At 37.1% G+C, this 20879-nt stretch overlaps 1 protein-coding gene across 1 annotated transcript in view; it reads left to right on the forward strand.

Moving 5' to 3' along the window:
• Positions 1-19808, forward strand: part of LOC128989784 (transcription factor Ken 2-like) — a 49811-nt gene extending 30003 nt beyond the window's left edge. Inside the window, exons 3-5 of the mRNA XM_054411829.1 lie at positions 2190-2612; positions 9874-10480; positions 13034-19808. Coding sequence (XP_054267804.1) covers positions 2190-2612; positions 9874-10480; positions 13034-13407 — 1404 coding nt within the window. The 3' untranslated portion in view covers positions 13408-19808. The remainder of the gene's footprint in view (positions 1-2189; positions 2613-9873; positions 10481-13033) is intronic.
• Positions 19809-20879: the final 1071 nt, after the last annotated feature.

Below are 20879 nucleotides of genomic sequence, written 5' to 3' on the forward strand. Positions count from 1 at the left end.
TGTGACGTCACCGGGCTGACTCCACGGGTGTAGCTAGCGCGCGACAAATATACAAACCGCTCATTTAAATGCTTCCCTAAATGTACACAATTAAATTGTCCGTATAAAACTTATATCGTTGTAATCTGCATTAACTACAGAATCCGATGGTCCAACAATATTTTAGTTATGATCAATAATATGTATTTTAAAAGGGGAAAATTATAAGGATTACAAACTTGTGAAGTACAAAAAGTCACTAAGCGGGGATTTTTTATTATTTTTGGGATAGGAACAAACTTTGAGCGAGAAAAATATTCATTAATACTAATAGTTTTATTTCAATAACTAGCCTGAAAATTTTTGATAAAATAAAACCAACGGGTCGTTTATTGTTTATCAGGAAGTAAGGCTTTATAAACTTGGCGATCACATTACAGTTCCGCTCATGTCCGCATCGTGCTGGTAAAAAAATGTTATGATCCCAAAACAATTGCACTGTTTTTATTAGTGAAACAAGTAATTAGTGCTAAAACTGAATTTTAAGAATAATTGTGTAGACTTAAGGCTTAGAATGTTATTTTATCTTGTTTGATATTCCGGTACCGGTACCCCTTGTCATATAATTCTAACACTTGGTTGGGTATCTTTTAGGAATGTGTAATGGTTTAGGCAATTTTATATTGTCTGTTAAACAAAGTGTTTATTCGTAGAAAATAAGTAAAAGAGCGTTTTAATGCGATGGTATTTTTATTATAATAGTTGTATCCTATTTAGCTGATTTTAGCCACTTACTCATCTTCTGATCATTTTTCTTCGATCTTCTTCAGAAACAAACGGAAGACGCAAATAACAATGAAAGAGCGAAGTTGTTTTATTTGATGCAGTGTTGCCATAACAACAACCTAAAATTTGCAAGGCGAGCGGCAAAATTACCCGCCAGCGCTCAGTAGTAACAATCGTCTTTTGACACGATTTATTAATGAACTGTTAGGGGTATTTAAGAATTGTTAAGTAATTACTAAGGAAGAACTGATTGACTACAGTTTTCTCGCTGAATGTTTGTGCCTAACCCGAAAATTAAAATGTTCCTCGCTTAGTGGATTTTCAAGTTTCATTATTGTAGTTTCTCTACGTTTGTTGGTATAAAACCAATTTGATTGTGGTTAACTAAAAACTGTTTGGATATTTGGATTCTTCAGTTAATGCAGAATAAAACGATATAAGTATCATATGAGAAATATGTTCGTACAACGGCAGAGGAGCGTGTAAAAGAGTGAGATTTTCGCTGGCCGCGTAATGGAAACAGGCCCGACTGTCAGCCCGGTGACGTCACAGGAGGTGGGGGAGCGGGGCCGTGTCGGCAAGTGCTACATCAAAGACGTGAGCCAGCCCCTGTATTCTATAGCCCCGGGGTGTAATATTATACCAGACTTGATGTAGGCTACTGTTGTTTATTAATTAAGCTTAGTTAAGTTCTGTTTTACCCAAGTAGCGATGAATACTATTGCGGAGGAAAATTGTGGAGTGTGCTGACATGTATTTGACAGAGCAGTTTTTATAGTTTGTAGGCCTGCATACAAACAATGAAAACCTTTTAGATGTAAAACCTGTTCTCTCTAGGACATATAGATATATAGTGGTGCTGTAGAAGAAGTTTAAGAAATTATAGATCATATACCGTAATTACCGGTAGTTCATTGATTGTTGTAGCTTGCCCCTGAACTGGTAAGACACGTACACATTAGCCTATTTTTATTCTTCCTATTTTTCATCCGAGTTAAAATTAGTTGCCTCTTTATAAAACCAAGGTTTCAACGCTAATTGCAGCTTATTGAAAATATAATATTTCAACAGTTGTCTGTTCCTTGGACGTCAGCAAAGAATTTTCAAATATGTTTTCTACATACACAGGGGAACCACATATTACTCATATTATATCCTTGGGTCCTAGGTTTTATGAAATAGCAACTTATTTGAACCAGGGTTAACACTAGTTCATTAAAAAAAATGGAGACTGGAATATGTTTGCTTTTAAATTGCCTATGCAAAAAAGCTAAAATATCTTGATCAATAGGGGAGATTAATTTTTAACAAGGGAATTTGCCATCCAGTGTACTTATTGGACTAGGTATGGCATGAACCTTTTCAATCTTAACTCAAATCTCATCAGTTTGAAAACAATTGTATTAATGTAATTTTTTTTCCAGCCTTCCGAGATCCAAGGAGTTGTTGAGCTGTTCGATCTTCTAGAAATAAAATCAGAGATTTGGGGAGGGAAACCATTGAGCACAGAGCCCCAAGGAAACAGCACGAAAGAATCAGAAGATAAGACGAGCTGGAACTCCGAATCGAGCGGACAGGAGGAATCTAGTGTTCAAGAAAATGTGGAGCCGAATAGTGCGAAAGAATGTGTTAGTGCGAGTGGTGAAAGTACTAGTCTCTTATGTGTGACCGCGACAGTCAAAACTGAAGTGGAAGTGGACGTAGATGTTTGTTCGGAAGAACCAGTGAATGAAAAAAGAAGAAGAAGGAGTAGTAGTTCCTTATTTCCAGTTAATTTATCCTTAAGTAACCCGGACAATAAAGACCATTCTAATTTAAATTCACCTGTTTCGGATAAAGACTCGAGGGTAGGTATTTTATATTTTATGTAAGTAAAATGTAATCCTGCTTATTTGAATTTAATTCTCAATTATTCAGGTTTATTTACCTTAACACTATTAGGTCAGGCCTATATATTTCTAGGTTAATGTGAGATTTCTTGCTTGTAAATACTGATATAGATAGGCATAATTTATTTGACTTTTAATCTAATCAAAAAAGGCTCAAAATAAATTTCTAGCTTTGAACAATACAAAACTTGAGACTTGATCAAAACGGTATTAGAGTTAGCTATATTCTTCTTTAATCGTATCCTCTTTAGCATTCGTAATAATAAAGAAGAGTTAAACACGCGGCATGAAAATAGCATTGCATTCCTTGATGGAATACAACTGGCCAAAACATGGAGCAATCCACAACTGAAAGTTGCCAAACAACAACCCTTTTTAGTTGTTAAATGCTTATGGACTAACTATACCGTAGGCTCTCTCCATCGATGGTAACATCAACCATCAATATACCGGTAACAACGTCTTCAAAATATGAATGTCTCCTGGGCAAAAAGATCAATTAGGCTACTTAATCAATATTTTTTTTTCATTTTGATTTTTTCTGTTTTCTTTCCCAGCTAACTAAGATGTTCTAGATTGGAAGTTTCTCTTTCACATTTGCAATATGAAATATCGGTCTAAAATGGAAGCAGGAGTGCTGCAGCTGGAATTCATTAGGCCTACACATCAATTATTATTAGGCTTACATTGATTTTTGGCAGTATTTAGAACAAGTACCTCAACAGATACTTAGTTATCACACTCTACTCTGTCCAAGACTAGTCCTGTTCGTGATAATTTTAGATTCAATATTTCACCAGCGTTAAAAATTAATTTACAAAAATTTGATTTCTTGTTAAAACCAACATTTAATTTTCATTTAAAACGCCTAGGCCTAATACAATTCAGTTACGGTAAAAGCATTGATATTTTAAAAACATTAAGTTGGGACAAAATCAAAATTTGCACGCTGCACAAAACAAAATGTGCAATAATCCTGCAACTGTAGCAAGTCATTGAGTCAGAGGTGGAGCTTGGTGGTCTTCTCAGCCACAATACACCAACGTGGATTAAATGTTTGGAATGCTTTCTCACAAATCAGTTCCTAGTTGTCACCGAGGAGAGACTAGGTGGTAGTTAACTAACCTGGCTATATGTCGGTACTGTTTTTAGTCAGTGTTTTTTTAATGACACAGGTTTCCCGACAAAATGGCTAATTTCATTGGGATTTATTTATTTATTTTATTTATTTATCGTTTCAACGGCTGGGGATGGAGAGAATGAGAATCACTTTTTTAGTTACTGAAGTTACTTTAAGTCACAGGCTACTTTTTGGTTTCGGTGTTTCTTAAAGCATCCCTCCTGTACCAGAGTCCCAGTTTTTTTACAAAACTGTTTAGTTGACAGGGTTGCTTAACCATGTGGGGTGCATTTCCAATAACTAGTTAGTACCTGTCAAAGTACTTAAACCTTAACAAGTTTACCCCTGTGATTTCTGAAAATGGAATACTAGTGGTAGCCTTCTCTAAGGTTCCAGGCCCTGAGCAAGGAATCACATCAGCAGAACCTTGCTCTGATCAACCCCAGCTTTCAGGAATTGTTTCTCCCCTTAAGTTTGATCAGTTTAGGGAGTGATTCTTGCAGAAAGGGTCTTCTTGGCAGGTTCGTTGCACTCCCCTTCTCCAAGTGGTATCTACCTGCCTTTCTTGTTGCTGTGCAGTATCTATCCTCAGGAATCCTGGGGAGAGGTGTCAAACCAGACAGAGCATCACATGTTCGGGGAAGGCTGTTTAAGTACCGGTACTGTAAGGCACCTGGTAGGAGTAAAAAAAATTTGCAACAGAAAATAGACTCCTTTCAGTCACCTGCTTGACATGGTCCATTCGACAACTTGGTTTCTCCTATGTCCCGGAAACAGAACAAAGGTAAAGCAACAAGAGTGGTTGAAGATCAAGCAAGAGACAGAAATCTAAAAACAAATAATCTATGTATTACTTAGTGGAAGGAAGATAAATCAATAAAAAAAGTCCCTGGTTTAGGCAAGACTGTCAGAGTGGCTAACTGCAGTGGACACACCAAGGTTTATGCATTGAGTTTGTCATTCTCAATGCCCTGTGTTTGCCACACGTTAAGTATAGACTCCTTAATGAACTCGTTGAATGACTTTAATAACTAGAACTAACGCGAGAAGTATCTGTAAAGGTATCAATAACATCCCCAACACGTCTAAGCAAGTTAGCTCAAATCTGACACTGACAATATATTTCTCACTTCATCCACTTAGGCAATTCAACCGTTGGTACGATTAATCTTGTCATAGCAGTTAAAAAACAATGTGAGTAACAGGAAAATGTTATGCGCCTGTCAAATACCGATAGCCAAGGCTCATTACCTTAAGGCCCGGTTCACAAGAACAACATACCTAGCAGACTAGGCTTGGACTAGGTAAGCACGACTGGGTAGCGGACCACAGGATCACACCGGTTCACACGAGCAACATGTCTACGGACTAGGTGAAAACATCGATGTCAAAACCACTCGGTTCCATCACTGGTGCACAATGAGAACAAAGCTAAGAATGCGAGCTGCAGCTTGACTACCCGATCGCTCGTGTGAACGCTCCCATAAGGCTACATGTACTGCTACGCAGTTCTACTGGGCGACTGGGTAGTTGCCACGACGGACTGGGAAGCGGGGCCTGACTAGGTTTTGGGACATCAAGCTCGAACACGACTAGCTAGTCGGCGTCCTAGGCTCGTGTGAACGGCTCCATTTGATCCTGTGGTCCGCTACCCAGTCGTGCTTACCTAGTCCAAGCCTAGTCTGCTAGGTTTGTCGTTCGTGTGAACCGGGCCTAACTTATAGAAATCTCTTGTGAATTGTCGGCTATTGTCAATTCTCTGGTGGGCTAAAATATGTTCTAACAACCTTGTGCATATTTGGAATCATCTGGGGGCTTTTAAGGCCCATTCTACACGAGCTTGAATCCACTGACGGAACCGTCCCGTGACCGCGCCAACATTGTGTGCAAATTACACATGAGGGGTTTCACATTGCGTGAAGTCTGAATCCTTCGGGCCACTCTACACAAGGCGGCTCAGATATGGGATCAACACGGTGGAGCTCTGTAGTCTAGGTGGGTTGTCCAACTCCAGCTTTCCAAACTGCTGAGGAAGAAGAAACGTAAGAAAAGGCGATGGTGGACGCATTCAGCGTTATCAAACAGACTCGCCAAAGAAAGGGACATTCCATGTCTCGGTAGGGCCTACCGTATCTGGAAAAGTTGTTCCATATTTGAGCCTTTATCTGACAAAACGATTCAAATAATCCTTGGTCTTAAGGCTTCGCTCTACCCGTCTGGCGCACGCAAATGCAAGGGTTTTAGTTCTTACTGTTTCTAGCCCCAATTATGAACCGATTTAAAAGATCTTGGTGTCATATTTTTCGTTAAATATTATTGTAGTTATGTCGTTTCTTTTTATTTTGATAATTTTAAAAATGGGCTCAAAGGTTAGAGAAAATTTTTAAATACGCGTTTTTTATCATAAGTTTTAACGAATACAAATAATTTTTTGAGAAAAAATAAAAAAACGGGGAAAGTGCAATAGAGTCTTAAAAACAAGAATCTGTCGTTAGCTTATTAAAAACTTTAAGGATAACGATGTAATCACCCAGATTTGAAAGGCTTGCAAGCGCTCTTCATGGCGCTGTTTAATGCAATGGTATAGAGACATTGGCGTTCAGTAACGTCGTATTGAGAAATCCACGCTGAGGTAGAACGCACCCTTAACATAATACAGTGCAGGCCAAGCTTATTTCTCACAATTAAACCTCTCTGTGTTGAACATCATACCCACCGTGTTGATCCCAATCAACACACCGGACAATAGATTTGAAATGAACTGCAGCCCGCGGTGACACCACTACATTCAGAATGGCTGGGTGGGATTCTTGAAGCGTGTTTTACGCAAACATCAACAACACTGCTGCTTGTATCCAAGTCATGAATTCTGCTTGTGTAGACACACCAATTTAACACAATGGTTCCTTTGGAATGTGTGGTCCCAACAGGGGAATCACGTTGGGTTTCACACTCGTGTGGAATGGGCTTTAAGGTAACAAAACTAATGACTGAAATTCACAATACCACCTTTAAATGGAAAATCTTTGAATGGGTTACTGGCACCTAATGATTTAGCTGAGTGCCAAATTATATTCTCACAAATGTGATATTTCTGTAAATTGACTTCAACTTTGTACTCTGACAGTTCTTCTATTGAACTATTTTTTTTTTTATCAAGAAGCAAAAATATTTGTTACAAAAGTTTACAAATGAAATGAAATGAAATGCTTTATTGTCGTTAAAACTAAGTACAAAGTTCATGACAATCGACAAAAGAAAAAGAAAACAATCAAGATGGCTCTGGCAACTAAATGAAGAGTGAGTGAAGATTAGTGAATAACCCATACATTGACTTACTGTACCAATGAGTTTGGCTTAGCAGAAAAGTCTACATCTTGTATTTTAGGAGTATTAGTGAGTTTACTCATCAGAAGAAGACAGATCTATGTCAGTCTGTATGAAGCATTTTTTTTTCAAAATTGTTGTGTTTTACCAGAGGCAGGTGAAATGTCCTTAGCGTTAGCAATTATTAAGGTTATGGGTTTATTAAAAATTTGGTAACTGTTAGCGTTAGCATCCTCACCACAAATAAACCTAACGGTACGTCCAGAGTGCACGCCGATTCAGAATCAGATTCAGATTTTCGGCGCTTGGTTAATCTGAGTCAGATATTTTGTTGGTGGTCACAGTGGAAGCAGGAAATACACCGCCGGTACCGACTCAGTTATCAAAGAAACAAGTGTTATGGAATTGTCAGATGAGGAATTAACGTGTAAAATTATAGCGTCTGTTTTGAAGTTACAGCCAGTGAAACATGATGTTCATGATAGTGTATTACATATCCTATAGCTAGAAATGATATAGCTTCTTTCTATATTGCGTTGAGTGGGAACCACTGAAAATGTTATTAAAATTGGACATTTTATTGTAAGAAACTGGTACATAGAAAAAACAAATCCTGAAGACCGTTTAGTGTTAACCCTAAAAGTAAGAATGAAAAAAAATAAATATTTTGCAATAAAAACATAGGTTATTTAACTAAATAATATGCGTACGAGCAAAATCTGAATCGGAATCTGAAACCAGAATGAAGAATTCATTCTCGTGAGCAGGTGCCTGCGTGCGGGCACGGAAACCGGCAGCCACTTGCATTTGAATGCATGTGCCATTCCTGCCGCCGAAAATCTGAATCGGCGTGCAGCTAAGTTAAATAACATTTAATATGCCCTAATTAAAACTGAATTTCCCACGTATTTGTTTTTGGCATTTTCCACTGAGATGCTCAAAATCCTCTCAGTATTTCCAGACTCCCGCGGGCTCAAAGTCCCCTGACTACCGGCTAAAAAACCCTCTCATATTATAGGACACTAGCCTGGAACTCTTTAGCAGATTAATTCAGGCTAGGCCTTTTTAACTGTGCCACTAGGGCTTCCCTTCTTATTTTCTTCTGAAGGCTAAGGCCAATCGACCCCCAGAAGTATGGCCTCAGTGAAATGCTTTCAAGACATAGTTACAGGTGCCCTTCTCCTGGAGCATAGCTCCAATGATGTTATCGGGATTGATTTCGTCACCGATCTTGGAGATCAAAGAGGTTCAGCGGACATCCCACCTGTTGCAAAAGAAGAAGGTGTCCTCGGCTGTGTCTGCAATGCTGGGACAGTAGGCCTACAGACAGTCTGAGCTGGAGGCCCTCCCCATTCTGTCAAAAAGGCTCGGAAGTACTCATGACCCGACAAAAACTTGGTCACGAAATACCCAACCTCACCTTGCTCCCATTCCACCCATGGTCGGATGGTGGGAATGAGCCTGGCGGTCCAACATCCCCTAGACTCAGCGGTTGGAACTGCAGTCGCGTTCTTTTCTAGTCACATATAGTCACAAATAGAGTCCTTCAAGTCACCTGCGGTAGATGGCCCGTCAGTCCCTAACGAGATGGAAGACAAGGATGACACCGGCAATCACCATGACTGCAGGCTTGGAGACTGTACGGTAGGCAGAAGCAACTCGCAAGGTTCCTCGACGCTGAAGGCGGGAAAGCCAGTCATAAAAGACGCACCTCTTCAGATCATGGGCCCAGCCCTCAGCTCCTTAGAAGAGCACTCATTGGACAGCAGACTCGAAGCATCGCTACTCCAAGTTTTAGTTCTGAATCTTCGATGTTTCTGCCTGCAACCAGTGTTAAGAAATTTCTGCCAATGAGGCGGATCTTGTCAGGAATTTCGAGTCTGAGCAAATTGTCGTAAGACACGTACAAAGATCGTGTCCTAGGACCTATCTCTATGCAACCCCAGAAGTGATAGGGATCCGACGCTCACCTTCGGTGGTGTCATAAAGCTTTGAGGAGCTTTGAAATTCATTTATCAACTTCTGCCGTCTGCAATCTTAGCCACTCAACTATCAACTTATATCAAGGTCAGGGCATTAGGGTGGTAGAGGTAAAATCTCCCTTTTGAATGAATGAAGGAGATGTTGTGTATTATTTTTTCTTGTGAACCAAGAATTTAGATGTAAACTTTAGTTCAGCAATTTTTAAACTGAATGCATGTTTACCGGACAGAAATTTGATTTATTACATTGTTTCCATACACTTCAATTACATGAAGGTAAATTTCTACAGGTTTTATGTTTTTGGCCCACAAAATCCATATCACAGATAGCACCTCACAACTGGCAGGGATTTTCAATTGCAGCTCACTTTTTCCAATTTGAATATTGCAACAATAGGTAGGTCAATAAACCTCTTGCTGTGGCAGCTGAACAGTCACTGGGGGCAAAACCGTCTGTACTTGAAAATGCATTATTGACGCCCGCTTAAGTAGTATGCAGAAAAATTAATTACTTTTTGAATAGCCTTTGCAACAAAAATCAAATTAAAATCGGACTAAAAATTATGGTTTAGCAAGGATAAGTAGTTAATTAGAACCATTCTTCACAAACTAGTCTTATGCTGGGTTGATGAGGTGAATTATGTGTAGGTTTTTATTATATACATTCATTGAACAGGATTCTAGGGAGTTTTAGTATTTGTGGGCAGGATTTTAACACATGTTATCCTATTTTAATCCAATTAATAAAATAATTTGGTTTTCCTCAAAGTAATTTTTGTTTTGGTTACAGTGTACAGATTCTCCAAGAAAAAAATCCTCTTCGCTCACAGAAGCAGGTAGTGGAGAAGAATCTCAACCCGAAGTGACGCTTAAAACCACCGCCCACATCTTTAGCGAACAGTTACATCTCAAAAGAAAAACTCGGTACATGGAAGACTACCGGACACACGTAGAAGACGACGACCCTCGGAAGCTGCCTGATGAGGTCATCAACCAGCCAGCACCGGAGAACTATGTCGTCACGCCACACAGGAAGCGTAGACCAGGCTTCCACAATGCACCTGCGCAAAACCCACCTTTTGTCCCGTTCTCACCCTGCTACATCGAAGAGATCTCATACCGACCCAGAAGTAACAACCATCCCTTAAGTTCCTCAGCTCCCCCATACCTCATGGACAACTCGTCCAAGTCCAACCTACACCTGCAGTTGCCAGGCGCTGTGGACGACCTGAAGTATCGTCCGCCCAGTGGAGATGGTCATCCCTCTATGTCCCCACGGTCCAACAGCTACCCCTTCGGAGTGGGCAACGCCTCAGAGGGCTCGTGGGGTCCCTGGGCCATTTGTCAGGCTCAGGTTGGTCAGGCCCCATCTAGGAGTGAGGAACCACCCAACCCAGGTGAAATATACTGCAAAAATGATTATCACTTAGGCCCCGGGAACGATACGAGCGGCGCCCTCTGACATTGGGTCTCATTTAGTTGCAAAGTTAATTTGTTGAGTGTAGCCACAATACGTATAAGCAGTGGTAAGCAATGCCACTCATGGTTCCAAATCCATACCGATTTTCGTGAAAACGCCACTCGCCGCTCAGGTTGAAGCTCGACACTGGTATCGTACCCAAGGCCTTACTGTCAAATACTCTTCATTCATAATTTATTTATCACATTACTTTAAGATCTAAACAGTGACAATTGTAATTAAATGAAAACTTACTAAGTAAGAGGCCTACTTTCAATCAAAGTTTCTGTAAAGCGTTGAGAGTGTTGGTGGTAAATTCAGTTTATGGTATCAAAGCACCATCATAAATTCCATTAAACTTTGGTCACATGAAATGGCTAATTTACGAATACACCCTCTTTATTATTATCTTTTGCAAGTATTTATTTTCTTCACACAGGTATAAATTATTTTCTACTTTTTAGTTTGTGTTTTACGTTTTAAACGTATTTAAAAAGGAATTTTTTATTTCTTCCATTCTTCCAAAATGTAAACATTGAAACTTTGGAAGCCCATGGAGCGTAGCGCAAGGGAAATATGAAAATTAAATGATTTAATATTTCATTGTCATCCATTTGTGAAGTATGTTTCAAGTTTCAAGTCTCTTGCTCATCAGGAAATTAGTTTAAAATCAATTGAAAAATTTGTACCGAATAGACAAAATACCCCCGCCGCAGCAAACCTGCAGACTAAGCGAATTTCCATTAGCCTGATAGGATTTCACATTAAAATGCTTCCTTAAAAATATCATATTTATTCCCTATTTAAATAGAATTAGTTTAACAAGTACTTAGGTTTGCTGCATCAGGGAGGGTAAAACTGTTTTTTTTTTGTTAAATGTGAATAGTTAGTAAGAAATAAAAACTTTTCCAAATTTGATCAAAATATGTTCACAAACAAGCAAACTACAACAGTTTACTTATTCTCCATAAGAATAACATGGGAATTTTAAATTTACAATTTTTTGGAATTTTCTCCGTGACTATTAGGCGCATAATAACGCTTCAATATACTAAATTATTTGTTTTTTTAAGCTCTACAAAATGGTTTGGAAAGAAATTGCTAAATTTTATGTTTTTTGGGTCAAAAATGGGAAAAACCTATTTTTACCCCATAAAACCCCCCGTAAACCCCCGTTCCCATAGTCCGATCATGCTGGATCGCGAACTCGATCGAATAAACGTAGGTTTACACGTTTGTACCAAATTTCATCAAAATCGGATCATTTTTGCTCGAGTTATCGTGCTGACGGACACATATATATATATATATATATATAAATATATATATATATATATATATATATGAATTTGAACGGATGGTGTTTTTGGCCTCTAGGGACCTCAAAACGAAAAAAAAAATCGGTCCCGCGTCCAGGTCTTACCATGAGTACTACGGTAATAGCTTATTCCCTATATGGGAAATTCGCTAATATTCCCTATATGGGAAATTCGCTAAAAGCGAGCTAATAAAAACGTTTAAAAATACTTGAACCAGGTCTGGTATATATTAACTATGCTACAGAATGAGCTATATCATAATCTTTTTACACATTTTTATACCTCTACGATCACTGATGTAATACCACACACACACATTTTTGAAACTTGGGAAACAAAATTTGACTGTAGGTTTTAGCGAATTTCCCATATAGGGAATAAGCTACTACCGTAGTACTCATGGTAAGACCTGGACGCGGGACCGATTTTTTTTTCGTTTTGAGGTCCCTAGAGGCCAAAAACACCATCCGTTCAAATTCATATATATATATATATTTATTTATATATATATATGTGTGTCCGTCAGCACGATAACTCGAGCAAAAATGATCCGATTTTGATGAAATTTGGTACAAACGTGTAAACGTACGTTTATTTGAACGAGTTCGCGATCCAGCATGATCGGACCATGGGAACGAGGGTTTACGGGGGGTTTTATGGGGTAAAAATAGGTTTTTCCCATTTTTGACCCAAAAAACATAAAATTTAGCAATTTCTTTCCAAACCATTTTGTAGAGCTTAAAAAAACAAATAATTAAGTATATTGAAGCGTTATTATGCGCCTAATGGTTACGGAGAAAATTCCAAAAAATTGTAAATTTAAAATTCCCATGTTATTCTTATGGAGAATAAGTAAACTGTTGTAGTTTGCTTGTTTATGAACATATTTTGATCTAATTTGGAAAATGTTTTTATTTCTTACTAACTATTAACATTTTACAAAAAAAAAAACAGTTTTACCCTCCCTGATGCAGCAAACCTAAGTACTTGTTAAACTAATTCTATTGAAATCGGGAATAAATGTTACATTTTTAAGTAGACATTTCAGTGTAAATCCAATCAGTCAAATGGAAATTCGCTTAGTCTGCAGGTTTGCTGCGGCGGGGGTATTTATTTACTTCATGGTTTTATTTTGTTATCCGGTTTGTTTTAATTTTTACTCTTGGCTGTAGGTGGTGAGGAGATGGAAGCCAGCGGCACGCCGGGCAGCAAGCCAACACCAACGCGAGAGTATCGCTGCGAGTACTGCGGCAAACAGTTCGGCATGAGCTGGAACCTCAAGACACACCTCCGCGTCCACACAGGGGAGAAGCCTTTCGCGTGTCGTCTCTGTGTAGCGATGTTCAAGCAGAAAGCGCACTTGTTGAAACACTTGTGTTCCGTACACAGAAACGTGATCTCGGTCGGTGGTGGAAACAGTGATGGAGACACGGGACATTTTAACTGTTGTTTTTGTTCATTGACGTTCGAGTCGTTGCCCGAACTTATACGACACTTGTCAGGTCCTCACAATAATCTTCTCCTTAGTAAAAACCTTCACGATTAATCGGAAGTGTTCACTCAAATTTTCCAACATGACACTTTTCAAAAGGTGAAACCTGAAAATGTTACGATTTAAAGCTTTAGAGTCCATAGATACATGGTATTTAGATCTCAAAGAAAAGTTTAGGTATAGGATTTACTATCTGAGATACCTTTTACACATACTTTCTATAGTACGAGGATATAAAGTAAGTCTGTGGCTCAATTGACTGACTGTGAAACCGAGGTTGTGATGTCTTGGATTTACTTTCCCGTGACATATTTTGAAATTCATCAGTACTTTTCATTCTTGTAGTGTACCAGCCCCACCTCTTGCTTCGCCTATCACATACTGGCCTCTGGGTCTCAGGGCCACTTTAGTAAATGGGCCCGGACCCAGGGCTCAAGAGGTTTTAGGAATGTTAGGGACGTAAGGAAAAGAATCAATCAATCAATTATTTGAGATGAGGACGTCACCTAGGTGCGTATTTTAACCCAAATATGAGTGAAGGATGATTGTAGAATGGTGTGAAATGATCCGTGTAGCTTTGTTACTGACTAAGATCAGCAGGTTCATCAGTCAGGATCATATTGAAAGCCCAATGATCAGGAACAGCTGGGCCTGGTTTTGAACCATCAAAAAGCTACTAACTTTTCGATTGTTAGGCAAACACTTTAGAAAGATTCCCATGCAAGTAAGGGGCACAATTCTTGGAACCTTAGCGTGTAACAAGCAAGTCACGGGCCTGCTGGGTCCCATATAAACCGGCAAAAGCTTAAAACAGAAAGAAATAAACCCCTACAGCAATGGTTTTGATTTCTGCAGTCGCATGTGGTTTAGATAAGAACGCAGACTTACTTTTGAATTGTGATAGAATATGCAGTAATCAAATTGTTGGACTTGAATACTGTATTCATTAAACTTAGTAAAAAAAAATAGCAACTCTACAACTCCATTATTTTTTCTACTATCTTATGGTAACTAAATTTTGATATATGTCAAACTAAGTAAAAAACCGTTAACAAAAAATAAATTATATGGATATTTAACTATAAGAAATTATTGAATTGTGATATTTTCCAGGTTTCGATAAAAATACCCCTTGTACAGAATGAACAAAGTGATCTCATGCAATGACCTAATTGTAGATCTCATTATCAAACATGAGAAGTTGTCATTTTGGAAAATTTGGATTTTATTTTGGGCATTCAATAAAACTATCAGAGTAAGTTTATATAATTAGTCATGTGATTTTATATTGTGCTATGTAACTTCCATGGTTTCTTTATTTACTGTGCATCACTTTATAATGTTGATTAACCTTATTCCTTTTTAACCGCACATCACCTTCTAAGTTTAGCACCATCTTTCTTTATGTTCAAAATATTCTGACAATATCTAAGTTTGCATGATTGTGACAATAATAGGAAATAAAGAAATCCTAATTAGTGCCTTAAAAAGACTATTTCACAATTTATATATATCAAGATATAAGAGGCAAATATTTTGTTCATGAAAAAATAATACGTCATGTTATCATTGACTTTTGGATACTGAAGTAGACATCCCATCTTTATGAACTAGCTATTGTTTTGTTCAAAAAGAACTTAGTTATATAAATTTTCATCACTCTTTATTTGAAAATAGTCCATTTCCATACAGCTGAGATCTTCGAAAATCGTCGAATTCCATACTACAAAAACAAATAGTGATCAGCTGATTATTCCTGATATAAACATTAATTTCACTACACAAACAATACTTTGACATCAAAAAAGTTACAACTGAAGTTCCCGGTTAGCTTTGGCAGTTTTTTGATGTTCAATCAGCTTAATTTTACACTGAAATTAATTGTAGGTACAGCCGTATTGTGTTTTGACATAGATTAACCAACACAAGTAGACTTCTCATCCCATTTTAAATTTTGAAGCACGTTTTTCATGTCTGGTTCATGTACGTGACACTGGGCGCTAGTGTCGACGAAACTTTGTTTCTATTATTTTAGGGTTAATTTCTTGATTTGTGCTTTAATGTTTGGTTATATACCTAGGGGACAAGTTATTGTTTATGATTAGATCGTATTATTTGGTTAAACAAGGTTTTAAATGGCTGTAATAACGGGAAACAAATTGTAAACAAAACACGACCTCTACATAAACTGTACAGAACTAACAATAAAATTGTCTTCAGCTGTTCCATAAGGATGAGAAATCTACTAAGGGAGCATGTTTTATCTATGGTTTTGATTAGAAAAATTAATAGATTACGAAATATCGGATACAGTTTGATGAAGTAGTTTTTTTCATTGTTATGAGTATCATTCGATACTCGTCACGAAAGTTCCATTTCGGGGCTCGATAATGTTTCCTATGCTCATCTCGGCCCGAGATGGGTCACTTACTAGTAGTGAAATATACTATTACTGAGATTGTTATTGTGACAAAAGATGCAATAGCTTACACCGTCCTATGAGTTTGATTCGGTAAAAAAGTTGAAGCATCAACACAAAACAATAATTTACATCCACACACTCTACTGTTCAAGTCCATTTTAATTCTATAACTGGCAAAAACTTTATCATGGAGATGCAATGTCTAGTTCTACCAATACAACAGTTAAAGATCTTAGTCAGTATACTTAATAAGTCTAATAGTTGTAGAATGAAATTACTTTAAGCATATTTTTCTTTCTGCAAATCCCATGATATGTTCTACATAGATGAAACTATCACACATATATGGCGCTTTATCTTTTTAATAAATACTGCTATATTTTAAATGATTTGCAACCGATACAAACGTATACTGTCCCACCTATCTCCTCAGTTTGACAATAACATGTTGTCATCATTTATATAGGCAATCAAAACTTTGTTGTTTGTTGGTTAAATCAAGCTTGAAAAGCATGATAATTGATGTATTAAATTTTAGCAACAAGATTTTTAAATCCGTATGTTTAATTCAGTACTGTACAGCATTTACCTTTTTCACTATATAGCAATATATAGCCTACTTTAAACTTTTTCTGTGTTTTTTAACTGTTTTAAACTAACAAAGAACTGTGATATTAAAATGTGAAAATATTTATTAAAGTGGAAAAAGTCCTGAATGTCTATCGTTTGTAAATAAATTTACTTGTAAAATAAGTGTGTAGTTGTACAAATACTAGCATTTTTTATGTCGCTAGATTTAGTTTGTATTAGGCCATTTTCACTCTTTTTCATGAAACACATTTTATTTTATTCCCAAGAGATTTACAAAATATTTTTCCTACAGTCACCCGACAAAGTTGGCTTCCTTGTACTGTTTATAGTACAGAAAGCTGCTAATTGCTGCATATTTATACTTTGCCGTACGGTTTATACTTTGTCGTACGGTTTATACTTTGCCGCACATCAGGATTGCAACTAAACAACACAAAACAGCGTGGTTCTATTATGCACGTAATCCGTGTACGCTTGGAAATAGGTTGGCAACACTTAAAGATAATAATCCTATGAGCAGCTGATTGACTAATATAACCACGATTTAACCTGTCATTTAGTGTTTATAGTTTCGGTATTTCTGAACTTTCTGGACTTTTCGTTTAAACGTTTTTAAAACATTCCTACGATCTTAATAAACAAGAAAATACCTTTAAAGCATTTTTTTTAGGCGCGGAAACCACTTCAAATTACAAAAACATACGGAACTATATTCTCAAAACGCGGAGCACATTTCTTGCCGAGGAAAAATTGCGGAGTGATACGGACCACGGGTACTACTTTCTCTAGGGCACCCTTTGTGTTGCCAGCTGAACCTAAAAACGTGTTGTATAGTGTTTGAAAGACTAATTATTTATATGCTTTATAGTGACTGTAGGAAAAATATAATGTGTAACACGAGTGAAAAAGGCCTTTGCTGCACTCGAGATCATTCCGCACTCGCCTGCGGCTCTTGCGTAAACATTGCTCTCGTGTGCAGCAAAGTGCCACTTTCACCACTAGTTACACAAATAACTATTGTGGTTACCAATAAATACATAAACAATTGAAAAACGATGTAGAATCTGTTTAACAATAATAGTATATTACGTTACTAGCTCGGTAAGTGGTGTTTTACCGTGCGAGCACGACTGTTTTTCGTGCGAGTACGGTAAAGCTTACTGTGTGAGTATTGTACGATACCACAGAAAACGTACTTGTACTATAACCCAGAATGCCACCGCATGGTAAAAAGCATTAAGCGGTTTGAGAGAGCTTTGCCTGTCAATCCGTAGGCAGCGCCACCAGCGTTGCTATGCTCTCTCAAACCGCTTAATGCTTTTTACCATGCGGTTGGCATTCTGGGTTATAGAAGTACGTTTTCTGTGACGATACTTGACACTTGACACCATACTACACAGAAAAATTAGTACATTTTAAACTCATTTTACAATTTATTTAGGACACAACATAAATTGTAATATTTTTATATTTCAGAAAACAAAATAGGCCGTTGCAATTAGCTGTTTATTTCATCAGCTGACCAAGTGCAGTAAAAGTACATTACATTACTTTTCCGTGTGTAGGCATGGCAAAGGGCAACTTTCTAGCCTATCAATATGGATGGAAAAGTATCTGTTTCTGTGTAGTATGATGTAAACATATTTTTCGTTAAACATATAACCATAGACAAATAGAATAAATAAACACTGTCAAAGGAAGGTTCCGGTGCCCACCGCTAGGAGTGTCGTGTAATTACGGCGCACACCGCTGCAGGTGAGGAGAGCAGGAGCCGTATGCTACCAGCAGACACTGCAGTGGTGTGCGCCGTAACTACGCGACACTCCTAGCGGTGGGCACCGGGACATATGCTAACCGCAGCACTGCTGCCGGTCTATATTCATTCTATTTTTCTATCATATAACTAAGGGGTAGAGTTAGTCATAGTTGCCTAACTTTGGTGCAATAAGCAGGAACTCAACTTAAAAAACCTCCAAATCTCATCTAGGAATTGTACATCTATTTGTTCTTAAACTTTTCAAACCACATTTTGACACACCATAAAACAAGTGCTGTAAACATTTCTGACTTTTGGGGAAAAGATCAATTTTTTCCGGTACACTGAAATCTTTTGAAAACATGAAATTTAACAACTATTAGCATTCATTGGATTATTGTAAATTTGAAACACATGTTCTATACTTCAGTATAAACTTGTATTTTAACACCTTGTTAGAAAATGCATACCTAACCTTAAAGTCTAGAATCTTGAAATTCTGTGCTGAAGTTTCTTTAGGATCTGAGGGAGCACTGAAATCGGTTTTAACATCTACCCCATGAAAAATGAGCGTTTTAAGATCCAGTCAATATTTTAAACGTCCTGAAATTGCTCGGAAAACTTACCAGAAGTGTAAAAGTAGCTTAACGTGTTGTACTTTTATCTGATAAAAATATTGTATAGCTCTCAATCTTGCTAAGCAAGGTACAGAAGCATCGTAAAATAATTATTACTAGCCATTAACTTGTTTTTGATTATACAATCCTTTAAGTTGGGCCCTGAATTGAATAACTCTTACTCTAAATACTAGCTAACAGAGTAACAGAGCAAAACCCTAGCATTCAGTATACACAAAAGTATACAAAAATTCCATTTAACAAGTATTAATATTGTGAATAAGATAATAATTACTCTTCTTTTAAACTTAAAATAAAGGTACAAGAAAAGTTGGCTGCCAAAATTCTACATTGCACTACTACATATCTTTATCCATAATGCTTCTACGCTCTTTACACAAAAATAATTGTTTATGTATTTATTGGTAAACTTTTAACTAAATATACAATATTTTTTGTAGTCTTATGAAAGTTAATGGATGTTAATCTCTTATTATGATTTTGTATATCTGTTAAGTAATTTGGGCGTTAATATTCTGTAATTTCTATGTTTTAAATCAATGTCAAATCTTTTTTCAAGCATAATTTTAAATTGTGTTATTTCATACAAAAGTGTTATCTTAATAAATGAGATTGTGTACTTACCAGTATTTTAAAAATAATCTAGAACTGGTGAATTAATTTGAGTTATTTCAATAGAAGCAAACACCATAAATGATTTTGAAAATTTTAAATTTCCAAAGATTTGTAAAGAAAAGGCCAGTATAGTTAATATGATGTTGCTATAATGATCGCCAACTTAAATATTTTTCTACAGTCTTAGAATTTTACAGATATCACTGTTAACACAAATTGTATTTTTAAATTGAAAAAGAATGATTGACACTAATAATTTATTGTAATGTAAATAACGTTTAGTTGTAAGTAGGATTTTCATTAAAACTAAGAAATACGAAGTAATTTTGCAAGTACAAAATAATTGTAACGATCATAATACAATGTGTTCATTCTTAGATTAGTTGTCACGTTGTTGCCTTATGTAAATAGATAATAAAGACACACACCCCTACCTTGTCTATTTTTGCTTTATCTGAGATATAGGTTTTGTCAACTTTCTACTCAGGTAAGTGTCTTTCCCCTGTTCCTTTCTTTCTTTTTGTTATTGTTTACTTGAGAAAAAGGCGTAATAATATATTACGGAAACTAGCTGTTTACCAGGAAAGTCCTACTAAAGTAAACACATTTTGGATGAGTGCCGTCTGAGGTACAATATTTTTTGCCATACCATTTTAAACTACGGTATCCTACAGGGCATAAAATAACTTGTTAACTGGGCGACACAAGTGTCACCCAGTCCTGAGATTTTGTCGCCCAGTGACTATGGGTGGTGCCGGCATATTTTTTTAATGGTCCACATTTTAAATTTATCGGAATTTAAAAAGTAACATTAGGTAAATATTTTAGAGTAGGGTATTGAACTATGATTTTGCCCCAAGAGGTTGTGAAGGGAGCCTTGGCCTGTTACAACGTTCTAGAATACGTAATTAAGTGAGATTAAATGGACTATTTGCAAGCAAATATAATAGAAAAATGCATTAAAATATACGTAGAAATGTGTGATTTCACCTTAATTTATGCAAAAATTTCAGGGGGGAACCCTCGGACCCCCCTTTTTGATGGGGGTATTCCCCCCAGACCCCCCAGTAAGTCCGGTGCCACTGTCGCCCAGTGGAAATTCCTTAAAATATGCTCTGCTATCCTAACAATAAAAAAATGTTTAAATCCATTATATATTCCCACCAACTAAAGGATTTAACCATCACCACTCATAACTTCTTTAAGAAGTTATAATTTCGTTTATTGATTCATTGACCTATTGCCAATTATAATCAGCTGGTGTCCGGTGTTACTAGTCCTGAAAATAGGTTTTTGCGGACAAGTGTGGTTGTGTTCCCAAGCGAGATGAAGTCGAGTGCGGGATTACCATACGAGTCCAGTAAACACATTTTGGACGAGTAACGTACGATGTTTTATGCCATACTACTCTAATTTAACTTATCAATAAAAATCCTTATATATACCCACCGACTAAAGGACTAACAGTGTATCTAATAATGTATAAAATGTACACATTTCACAT

The sequence above is a fragment of the Macrosteles quadrilineatus genome, unplaced genomic scaffold (assembly GCF_028750875.1).
Source record: "Macrosteles quadrilineatus isolate MER2022 unplaced genomic scaffold, UCM_ALF_1.0 Scaffold_3__2_contigs__length_128488019, whole genome shotgun sequence".
NCBI lineage: Eukaryota > Metazoa > Arthropoda > Insecta > Hemiptera > Cicadellidae > Macrosteles > Macrosteles quadrilineatus.